This window comes from Salvia splendens, chromosome 15, assembly GCF_004379255.2.
Source record: "Salvia splendens isolate huo1 chromosome 15, SspV2, whole genome shotgun sequence".
Taxonomy (NCBI): domain Eukaryota; kingdom Viridiplantae; phylum Streptophyta; class Magnoliopsida; order Lamiales; family Lamiaceae; genus Salvia; species Salvia splendens.
Genome location: NC_056046.1, coordinates 15878909 through 15891059, shown reverse-complemented (window position 1 = coordinate 15891059; position 12151 = coordinate 15878909). Strand labels below are relative to the sequence as shown.

Below are 12151 nucleotides of genomic sequence, written 5' to 3'. Positions count from 1 at the left end.
AGCCTGCAATGGCGGCGAGCAGACCGGCAAGCGCATCGGCGAGCGCTCGCGAATCGGCCAGAGCTCGCCGATTTTTTCGCTGAAATGGCGCTCGCCGATTCCAATGGTTCGGCGAGCGGACCGGCGAGCGCCGGAAATCGGCTAGCCGGCCCGCTCGCCGCCATTGGAGATGCTCTAATACTCAATCCGTCCTAAAAAAAATAGTACTCCCTCTGTTCCATAACAGTGGAATCATTTTGCTATTTTGGTACGTTCCATAGTAGTAGAGTCATTTTGCTATTTTGGTACGTTCCATAGTAGTACAGTCATTTCCCCTTTTAGTAAAAGTCAACACAATTATTTTCACTTACTTTACTCTCTCTTACTTTATTTTCTTTTCATCTCTCACTTGACTCACTTAACACAAATTTTCTTAAATTGTGTGTCGAAAAGAAACGTCTACACTACTATGGAACGAAGGGAGTATAGTTTTACCATTTTGTGGTCGTCCCTTAAATTTAGACTAAGTCTATATTTAATTTTCTTTATTGTAACTTTTAAATATTAATTGACTATTATAAATTATTTCATTACAATGAACAGTTTTATACAAGAAGTAAAATATATTTCCATGCAATGCACAAGACAAGTGTAATGATAGTTTATAACCTGTTAAACTGTATTTAATTGTAAGCACTAAATACGCAAATTTTGGACTTACCACACTCATTCGAAAGCTGCCGGATTTGAACAATCAACGAACCAAATTACATGTTTGACAAATACGTTGTTCCAACCTAACTATTTGTCCCAACGTCATTATCTTCATCTGCACTTGAAATACCCCAACAAAAAAAGTTGCATACTAAATTCCGAGTCTCCCTTAAATAGAGCATAAATTCTTTTGCTTATTCACTCCCACAACTGTTGTCCTTTCTTAAACAACATCTGGAAATGGCAGAGGCCTTTGTTTCGATTCTGATACATAATCTTAGGTATCTGCTCGAAGAAGAGATCGGAGTGATCATGGGCGTAGACAAAGAGATGAAGAAGCTGCAAAGCACTCTCACCACAATCCAATCAGTTCTTGAAGACGCAGAAGCCAAACAGTTCCACAACAAATCCATCCACAACTGGCTCACCAAGCTCAACGTTGCCGCCTTTGACATCGAGGACATACTCGATGAGTGCAGCACCGAGGCTTCCAAGCTGCCCACCAAATTCAACCTCAAAAAGATCCTATTTAGCCGCAAGATGGGGAGAAGAATCAAAGACATGACTCACAGACTCGATCATCTCGCTGCAGAGAGGAACAACTTCCATTTGTCTGAGATTGTCGCACCTCAGGAGGTCGACTGCAGACGTGAGTCGGGATCAGTTTTGATTGAGGGTGATCATATCTATGGAAGAGATGAAGATAGAGAGAGCATTATGGAGGTGTTGCTGAACCAAGAATCCAAGCTCTCTGTCTTGCCAATCGTTGGCATAGGAGGCCTTGGGAAGACAACGCTTGCTCAGTTAGTCTTCAATGACGAGAGAGTAACTCGTCATTTTGAAGATAAATTGTGGGTTTGTGTTTCTGATAATTTCTGTATCAAGTTCTTGATTGAGGCCATGATACAGTCCGCCACCGGAAGCGCTTCAAATCTGGTGCAGCTAGACGCGCTGCAGAGCCGCATCCGTGAGGTTTTGAATGGGAGGAGATACCTATTGGTGTTGGATGATGTGTGGAGTGACAATCAAGAAGACTGGGCTAAGCTTAGAAGCATTCTAGACTGTGGTTCCAATGGTGCTTCGATTGTTGTCACCACGCGATTGAGGAAAGTGGCGGAAGCAATGGGAACGCTTCCGCCATTTTCCCTGAAAGGGTTGTCCGAGGAGGACCTCTGGTCGCTGTTTAAGTTAAGAGCGTTTGGGCAAGAGCAAGAGAGCGAGGCCTTTCCTGGATTGGAAACTATAGGCAGGAAAATAGTGAGAAAGTGTGGCGGAGTTCCTCTGGCAGCCAAGGCGCTAGGAGGGCTTCTCCGGTTTAAGAGGAGAGAAAAGGAATGGATTCATGTCAGAGAGAGTGAGATATGGGAAGAAGAAACCATGATCATGCCTGCTCTAAGGCTGAGCTACCATCACCTCCCTCTACAATTGAGGCAATGTTTCGCTTATTGTGCAGTCTTTCCTAAAGATTACGAGATTGAGAAACAAGATTTGATCTTCCATTGGATCGCTCTCGGATGCATCAAGCCAAACAGAGCAGAGGAGGTGGAAGACGTTGGTGAACGGATATGGAATGAATTGGTTTTGAGATCCTTCTTCCATCAAGTCAAGGAACTATTTACATCAACGACAACAACACTAGAAATATTAACAACGACAATAACAACAACAGCGAAGATGCACGATCTTGTTCATGATCTAGCTCAGTCGATATTGGAGAACAAAGTTCCTGGATCAAGCTCAAACGCCTCAAATAACAAAGTGAGAAAGGTATATTTCACTAAATATTATTGGGAAAATTGTTGTTCTAGCATTTCACTGAATGTGCCCACACTGTCCACAATTATGAGCTATCCTCGATTGAGAATTCTCAAGCTAAATTGGGCAAGAGTGGAAACCCTACCAAAGGCAATAGCCAAATTGAAACACTTGCGCTATCTTGATCTATCAAGCTCCCAAATTTGCATTCTCCCACCTACTTTCTGCAACCTTTGGAATCTGCAAATTCTCATCATAAATGATTGCATCCTTCTCGAAGCTTTGCCAAAAAACATCAAATACATGACGAATCTTCGTCATGTATTCCTAGATGGATGCCCCAAGCTGAGTGACATGCCTTGCGGAATCAAGGAATTGACTCATCTAAAGACGCTCACTCTGTTCATAGTCGGTAACAAAGCAGGAAATCAGCTTGATCAATTGCAGCTGTTGAAGATCGGAGGAAGGCTTGAAATCCGACATCTGGAGAGAGCAAAGAGCGAATTGACGAGAGCAAAGCTAGTTGAGAAGCCAAACCTAGCTCATCTAATCCTCAATTGGGAAGGCGAATCTGCGGAGGCAATGGATGAGAAGGTTCTGGAAGGCTTGGAACCTCACCCAAATCTCGAGTGTTTGCAAATAAGTGGCTACAAAGGAAGGTATGCTCCAGTTTGGATGAAGAAGATGGAGAATTTGAGTCAATTGAATATGAGATTTTGCAGAAATTTGTCGCGTCTGCCATTACTCGGTGATCTGCCTCGTCTAAAATCTCTGTATCTATGGGGCATTGATGCGTTGGAGTACATAGTGGATGAAAATGGAAGTCGGAATTCGAAATTTGCATCGTTAGAGCGGCTGAGGATTGCGAATCTGCCGAATCTGAGGGGAGCGGTGGAGGGAGATGCGGCGGTGGGGTGTTCCAGAATGTTCGAGAGCTGTATATAAAGGATTGCAATTTGCGTGATCTGGATCTGCATCTGCCGTCGCTGCGATCGCTCAGATTGTGGAACCTGTGTGAGCTGAGTGCGCTGCCGCGTGAGGTGGGGTCGCTGTCGGAGTTGGTGATTCGGCAGTGCCCGAAGCTGGTGGCGCTGCCGCCGTCGCGGATGCCGAAGCTGACGTCGCTTGCGATATTCGACTGCCCGCAGCTGGCGGCGCGATGTGTGAAAGACGAGGGTGAGGAGTGGGAGAAGATTGCCCATATTCCCCATCTTTTGATTAGGTAACGTTTCAACGCCCCACTTATTCCTTCTTGTTTCTTCATTTTATTTGTAATTTGCATGCGGTCTCAGTTGCACCACAATACTAATTCAATAGCCAAAATATTAGTATACACTACCTCCATCTCACACAACAACCATATTTGACTCGACACGAATTTTAAGAAAGATTGGAAAAAATGAGTTAGAAAAATTTAGTCTCTAGGACTTCATTCTTTTAAGAGTAAAGGCTAAAACTGGTCCTGAACATATGGTCATTTTACGATTTTGATTCTAAACTTTATCTTTTGAATTTTTTGGTCCTGTACCTTTTAAATCGGATCACAATTGGTCCTCCGTTTACAATTCCGTTAATTTTATAATAGTCAACGGGTTTAACCCAATTTTGACCGATTAAAGCTCTTAATTATGATTTTTAACTCACTAATTATATCATTAATTATTATTCTAATTTATTACTCCTAATAAAGCAAAACAAATATATTAACAATAAATATACTAAAAACAAATGAAATTAAAATAACAAAATGAAATTAAAACAAATTCCCTAACCCTTAGCTAAAAATGAATAGTCTTCTCCCTCTCCCATCTCCCTCCTGCGACGAATAACCCTCCATCTCCCTCCCCCTCACTTCGATCGCCGGCGAATCTCATTCCTGGACGAGGGATTAGAGTAGTTCTCGACGAAGCCTTGTACTTGACTAACCCTTTCTTGTGCCCAAACGAAGAAACCCTAACCCAACGAACAAAGAAACCCTAAATGGAGAAGGGGAACGACAAGGAGAAGGAGAACGAGAAGGATGCAAATGAAGTTGGTCCTTCCACTGAAAATCCACCTCCTCCGAGTGAAAACACACGACCCCGACTGATACTCGACCGCCACTACCACCTGCTTCTCAAAATCGACCGCCACCGTCTCAGGATCCTTATCGTGAAGGTAAATCTTTAATTAAAAGTGCTTTGATTAGGTTTGATTTGGATTTGTTGTGGTTTGACAGTGAACATATGTGGATTTGTTGTTGAATTTGTTGTTTGTTGTCCCCGATTTTGAAAATGAATGAATCTTAGATTAATTTCATGTATTTATCATAAATAATTTATGATTTTATTTACAAAAAATAATTGTAATTATTAAATAATTAAAATTTGCTTAAGTTGTTAAAATCGCTGACTGTTAAATATTAACGAAATTGTTAACGGAGGACCAATTGTGATCCGATTTGAAATGTACAGGACCAAAAAATTCAAAAGATAAAGTTTATGACCAAAATCGTAAAATGACCATATGTTCAGGACCAGTTTAGACCTTTACTCTTCTTTTAATTATATTGATCATTTTTGTTATTTTTATAATCTATAGTACATTCAGTTATACAAATGAGACTATGTTGTGCTAAAATAGATGTCAAGACGTTATATTTCTTAATTCTTTTTAATTATATTCAATCATACTTTCTACTCTCTTTTTTATTACTCCATTATATATTCTTTCTCCGCTAATATATTTAACTATTTTTTTCTTTTATTTAACATATTAAATAGTATTGTCAACTCAGTATCAAGATTAGAAAATTTTAATTCTATATAAAAAAATAAATAAAAAAAACATCATGTATGTATATATCTGATAAATAATACTCTCTCCATCCATGAAAAATAGATAAGATTGTGAATGACACAGATTTTAATGTATAATTGGTAAAATAAGAGAAAGATATGAAAAGTAAGAGAGAGGCAGGGAAAGACTAAAGACCCATTTTAGTCTTTAACATATTGCGATTTTATGATTTTGGTCCAAAACATTATCTTTTGAATTGTTCGGTCCCTCACAAATAAAAACGGGTCACATTTGGTCCGAATTTGAAGGAACTGTTAAAATTTAACAGTCTGGAATTTGCTCAATTTGAAGGTCATCTGATTCATCGTCTCCCTTGCTGCATTCATCTTATCAGATCAATCCATACTCATCAACACACACAATCACAAATCTAATTGCTAAGAAACTGAATTCTAGGTCATTATTAAAAATCAACTGATTCAGCAAATTCACCCAAATTTTAGGTCATTGAAATCAATCAACTTAAAATCACAGACCTTATCAAATCTATTGGCCTCAAAAGTCTTCAAGCACGACGCCTTATACTCAGAGAGCGAGTCCTTCTCCACGGCGGCGATCTCCGCCAACGCCTATGCAACCGCCTTCCTCGGGGCCCAGTCATCACTGCTCAGGAAATCCACCAATAAATTGAGCAAATTCCAGACCACATTCCCCGCACCGACACGCAGCACTCCCTCCACCGCAACAACATTCCCCACCAGTGCAAGAAGTGACGGCTTCGCCTTGAAACAGTCACTCTTCGCCAGCTTCTCGATCCTCGCGGCGTCAGGACTCCTCAATCCTCTAATCGCCGCCGCCAGGCACAGCGCCGCGCCCGTCTGCGTGCTGGAATCCTGCTCCGTGAACATAATTATTAACTTAATCCGGTCAAAATCGAATTAAGATTCGTTGACCGTTAAATTTTAACAGTTCCATCAAATTCGGACCAAATGTGACCCGTTTTTATTTATGAGGGACCAAATAATTCAAAAGATAATGTTTTGGACCAAAATCATAAAATCGCAATATGTTAAAGACCAAAATAGGCCTTTAGTCGAAGGGAAAAGATAGTGAAATGAGTGCTAGTGGATTGTGAGGTCCACATTTAGAATGATGTATAGGTAGGGCTAGGAAAATATACCGAAATACCGCACTTACCGTACCGAAACAATACCGAAAATACTAAATTTTCGGTATACCGTACTTTTCGGTTCGGTATCATACTGTACCGACAGTTTTAGGTACGGTAAATGTATGTATTTTGTATATACCGCGGTATACCACGTTATACCGCAATTGCGGTATATACCGCAAATAACACGGTATACCGCAAATACGGTATATACCGGAAATCACGATACGGTATACCGACAAAAGCAGTACGGTAACGATATCTAAATTTTGGTATACCGACAAAAGTGGTATGGTAAAGGTATGGTTTTTTGTCATACCGCACGGTACAGTACGGTATGCGGTATGGCCATTTCGGCGCGGTATACCATACCGTTCCAACCCTATGTATGGGGTTAATATTGGTTGAAAACTTTCCTTTTGCAACCTGGTCTATTTTTTATGGACGAACCAAAATGGTAAAACATATCTATTTTTTTGGACGGGGAAATAGTAATAAAGTAGTCAATATTTTAAGCCAAATATATAGAGTTCAAAACCACCGTGGCAGCTACCTTAAAATTTCCCGTTTATTTATCATAACCCTTCTCAAAAAAAGATAATAGAGCCGCAAAGACAAAAGACGTCCGTATCATGAAAACATGTAGCCGACCACCATTGGACAGCGTTTGTACGATCTCTGCACTTGTGCCTTTTCGGTTAAACAAACCCAAAAATCCCAACTCTATCCGCAATGCTTCTATATCAATATGCAATTCAACACATTCTTCATCTTCACCCACTGTGCGCATCCACATCTTTGTCTTCACCAACTAAGAGCATCCACATCCATGAGCACGGAGCTGGACTCGGATCAATTTTTATTAGTTTTTTACTCTCTATTTTTCCTCAAGAACACAACACCCACATCCATACTTTTCCACAAGGACATGCTAAAGGGTCTCACCATTCCATTATTTAATTTAAATACTTCAATTACTAAAAATATATTAAAATATAAAAATTACATAATTAAATCCTAAAAAATAAAAATTACAAACTTCAAATCCTAAAAATTAAAAATTACATAATTAAAATCCTAAAAAATAAAAATACATAATTAAAATAAAAAAAATAAAAAATACATAATTAAAGGCTAAAAAATACCCTCGTGGAAGACTATTCCTCCGGCCCTATCCCCAACATTCTTCGGAGACCCCGTATCATTGCCAAATGTGAATCAAGTTGCTCGGGGTCATATTTGACCTATCGGCCAAATTGAGTTGGGCCAAAAGGGTCCACAACGAGTTGGTGGGGGGTTAAGGTGACACAAAGGGAGAAGGAGCGGTAACGGGGGCGGATGGAGTCGCGGCGCGACAGCGGTTGGTCGTCGCCTTCTTCCTTCCTTGCGGCCGGGGTTGGGAACTGCTCGGGCCGGCGTCAGGGCTATCCAAGTTAGCTCCGGCAAGCTGGTTAGCCACCTCATCCTCGCCGGCGTCGGATAGGGATACCGATCTCGACCGTTTGCTGGAGGAGCTGGAGAAGGATGATACGCCTCCCCTATACTTCGGATGCACACGCACCTCCTGCCAAGCGCTGAGGTACTTGAACGGTTTGTAATTTAGGGATTGGTAGGTCGCCAAGGCGGCACTGATGATGTCGAGCTCGCTCCTGCCGCTCCATGCCGACCGCTCTTCCTGGAGGTAAGAGCATCCCCATCCGTGCTCTTGCCAACGATCACGAATGTGGGCGTGGACCCACTTTTACTCCTTGCTCTTAGGCAAGAGCACAACACCCACATTTGTGCTCTTCCGCAAGTACAACCTCAAGGGTCCCACCATTCTATTATTCAATTTAAATAAAAACATTTCCACAAAATTAAAATGCATTAAAAATATTCGGAATACTATTACAAATTACAAAAAAATTAAAAATTACATAATTAAAATGAAAGATGATTTGATGTGAAAAATGGATGATAAATGTGTGTATTTATATATAATTTTGGGAATAAAAAATGTAAAAAAATCAAAAAAATTCCAGAAAAACGGTAAAAAAGCGGCCATATTTTTGGAAATCTAATTTTTTTTTTATTTTTGGTATTATTTTCGATTTTTAAAAAATAAATTTCCATCGGAAATGGCGTTGGCCAATCAGAACGCGCCACCCGGAACTTGAGAACCTTGGGTTTGAGGAGGGGCCAAAAATTGCTTTTCTAGACTATGGAATGGTTGTGAGCCGAACCATTCGTGGTTCCAACCGCGGGAGTGGGAGGGGTGATCGCTGGAACCGGACATTTTTTTTTTGTAAGAGTGAAAGATTGAGAATTGATAATAGAAGATGAGAGAATTTAGATGAGAATTGTGTGAATTTTTTTTGTGTGGAAGTGGGGTATGTGAATTTTGGGGAAAAAAATTGAAAAATAAATTAAAAGTGAGGAGAAAATAGATATAATTTATTGGAAAATGGGAGAAAATATATTTTTTTATTTAATTTGGATTTTTTTTAATTAAATCCGGTTTTTTTTTTTAAAGAAAAAACAAAAATGCCAACGGCAATCTGGTGCCGCCACGTCAGCTGCTCAGCAGCACGAACGTGCTCGATGAATCGAGCAGCGTCGTGCCAACGGCAGACAGCACTACGCCGCGCCAGCGGCACGGACGCCGTCCATCCCTAAGAGCATCCACTACGCGGCGCGTCGGCGTCCCGCGTCCCGTCCCGGAGAAACGAGTTCGTCGCGCGCCGCGTTGCAGCAAACGTCCCGTGCCGTCTCGTCCCTTGTCCCGTCCCGTGTCGCCGAGCTACGAGACGGGCCGGCTCGCCACGCGCCTATGCGACGTGGTGCGACCCGGCGTCATGCGTACCACTCGTCGGCCCGCGAGTGGGCGTCGTCACGTGCTGATGCAATAAATATTTTTTTAAAAAAAAATCAATTTTTTTTTTAAAAATTAATAAATTAATAAAAAAATTCTAATGGTAATAATACCGTTTTTTTTGTTTTTTTTATTTTTTTATTTTTAAATTAGTTCTTTTACTCTATAAATACTCCTACACTCATCCTCATTTCACACACAACTACACATATATTCTTCTATCATCTCAATTTCCTCTCAAATTTCCTCTCATCACAAGATGTCCGGCGAAGGCAACTACGGCGGTTCCGGCTCCGGCGGGTGGGACCTCAACGCCTTCGGCGATTGGGAGACCATGATCAACACACTGAGCGGTTCCAGTGCGTCGACGCCGGGGACCCAGGGTTCGGAGACGCCGGGGGGTACCAACCACCCAACTTTGACGTTGATGCATATGCCCGTCCCTCCGCCGTGCGGTATTCGCATGGATTATCCCAAATCTGGGAGGATTTTCCCGTTGATCCAACGCCGGGAGTAGGACGAGGCGGTGGAGGTGGACGAGGCGGTGTACAACCCCAGGCGGAGGAGGACGAGGATGAGGAAGAGGGAGAGGAAGAGGAAGAGGATCTAGGCCGGCATCCGTACAACAACCAGGAAACGCTGGCGGTGTACAACACCTGGATCACCGTCTCGTACGATCCCATCGTCGGGAATCAACAACCCCGGAAGTGTTTCTAGAAAAAGGTCTGCGAGGTCTACCACCAGATAAAGCCGAAAGGCTCCCGCAAGCGCAAATACAAAATGCTCCGCTCTCACTTTGACCGAGTCGACCGACAGGTCAAAAAATTCTGCGGCCTCTACTTGGCCGAAGCGGCGCGCTACCAAAGCGGCGCCAATGCAACCGACATTTTAACGCCCGCTTTGCGCGCCTACTACCAGGACACCCGTCAACAATTCAGATATGTTGATGTTTGGCAGGCCGTGAAGGACGAGGAACGGTGGGCCGGCGGTTTCCGCTCCAGCTCGGGCTCAAACTCGAAGCGCAGGAAGCATACGGCGAGTGGTCAATACTCATCTGGTGGTGACACCGCTGAGGGCATCAGCCCACATGAGGCTGAATCGCAGGAGTTTGCGGGTACGATCGGCGATGCTGGAGGATCCAGCCGTGGGCACCGTCGGCCGCAAGGGACGAAGGCGGCGAAAGCGGCTAGAGCGAGGAAGTGCCGAGGCGAATCAAGCCAGGCGGCCTCGGGATCGGGCTCGCGGGGAGGCTCAGACACACTTATGGTGGCGTACATGACCGCCCCAATGGCGGACACTTCCCGCTTCTCGCACGTCCAATTCGCGGCCTGGTGGAACGGAATTGTGCATATGGCAGCACAACTTGGCCTTCCGACTCCCCCTCAACCTTGACCGCCTCCGGAGGATGATTAGCCGGCGGAGTAGTTTTTTAATTTTCTTTAAATTTGTATTTTAAATTATGTTGTTTGTTTTTTATGTTGTGTTTTTTTAATAAAGGGTGTTTTTTAATAAAGTGTGTTTGTTTTAATTGAATTTGGTTGGAAAAAAATAAAAAATAAAATTGAATGAATAGTAATTTAAGGGACGGAATAAGGGACGAAGCGTTGCAGGTTCCGTCCCTTAGTTAAGGGATGGAGGAAAAAAGTACAGTGGGGCCCTCAAATAGTAGTCAAATAGTAGTTAAGGGACGGAATAAGAGACAGTATAGAGACAGCATAGTGGATGGCCTAAGAGCAGCGCTGCGGATCTCTAACATCATCGGTTGCTGAAATTGTGAATATTTCAAACATAATTCTGTTGAAATGACCGGGGAATTTCTTTGATTTATCACTGTTTCACTCGCTGGCAGGGTGAGGGCGTGGATTAAGATGGGCAAAACAAAGCCAGTGAAACAACAAAAATGCAGCGAGGTAGCTCAAGCTCAAGTCTTCAAACATTTGCGACAAGGTAACAAAAATGCCTGCGAATTAAGCCTACAATCATTATTTGTTTGTTGCTGTCGTATAAAGAGGAAATCCAGTATTTGTTTTCAACGGTTTTCTCATACATTGAATTTTTAGGGCCGGGAAAAGGAGATTTTAGGTATTTATGTATATTTTGGAAGCAAATTGTTAGGAGTTGTGTCGATTACTGGAATTCTATGTTTCTGCAATTTGGGGGAAAATTTAGGTCACGCATAGTTCATTTGATTCCTCATTTTTGTAATCACTGCTAAGAATGATGATGCTACTATAATTATGTAGACGAGCGGCGGAAGAAAACAAAGACAAAGAAGAAGAAGAAGTCTAGAAAAGCAAAGAGAAGCAGATGTATGTATTCAACTGGATGCAATTCCTCTCCTTCCATCTCCAAGAATCCAGATGGCAATCAAGCATCCGATCTTTCAAGTAGAAAGCTTCACCTTCTTGATATATTCATATCCAATGCCATGGTCTTCTCATCACTGTTGAATTTGATTGCAGGTGCAGTTAAGACGAAGACAGGGGATTTAGAGGTTGAGAGTGATTGCAGCTTCTTGGACAAAAAGGATGTGATGGAGATAGTGCTGGTGGATGTGCAGTTGAGTGTCAATCCAAGCCCTCGAGCTGAAAACACCCCGTTTGTTAGCCTAGCAAGCGAGGCATATGGCGTGACAGTCATAGGGTACCCGTTGGATGTTGAGGAGATAAGAGGCGAGAGTGGCGCGCGCAAGGTGTTTGGTGATCTTGTTTGGAGGACTTCTAAGAGGAGCCCCGTCTGCTATGTCACGACCTCACCTTGTGCTTCCAGGAAGAGTGTCCAAGAAGCGATGCTCCCGGCTGCAGAGAAGCCCTTTGTGAAGTTGCACAAGAATTCGGAGGAAGCATCCAACAAAAGTTGTGTTCCAGTGGAGCTTATTTTCAGTAAGATACTAGCAGCAGTTG

The 12151-nt window shown here is 42.6% G+C and overlaps 1 protein-coding gene across 3 annotated transcripts; it reads left to right on the top strand.

Annotated features, from left to right (window-relative positions):
- Positions 1-533: 533 nt before the first annotated feature.
- On the top strand, positions 534-11515 carry LOC121769365 (putative disease resistance protein RGA3). Of its 3 annotated transcripts, XM_042166152.1 has the most exons (3): positions 534-4605; positions 11098-11195; positions 11492-11515. In XM_042166152.1, exon 1 carries the CDS (start codon positions 934-936, stop codon positions 3391-3393), a length of 2460 nt encoding a protein of 819 aa, XP_042022086.1. In that variant the 5' UTR covers positions 534-933; the 3' UTR covers positions 3394-4605; positions 11098-11195; positions 11492-11515. The 3 variants fall into 3 exon arrangements, with proteins under 3 accessions (XP_042022086.1, XP_042022088.1, XP_042022087.1); XM_042166154.1 differs by lacking the exons at positions 11098-11195; positions 11492-11515 and adding an exon at positions 5761-6215; XM_042166153.1 differs by lacking the exons at positions 11098-11195; positions 11492-11515 and adding an exon at positions 5730-6215.
- Positions 11516-12151: the final 636 nt, after the last annotated feature.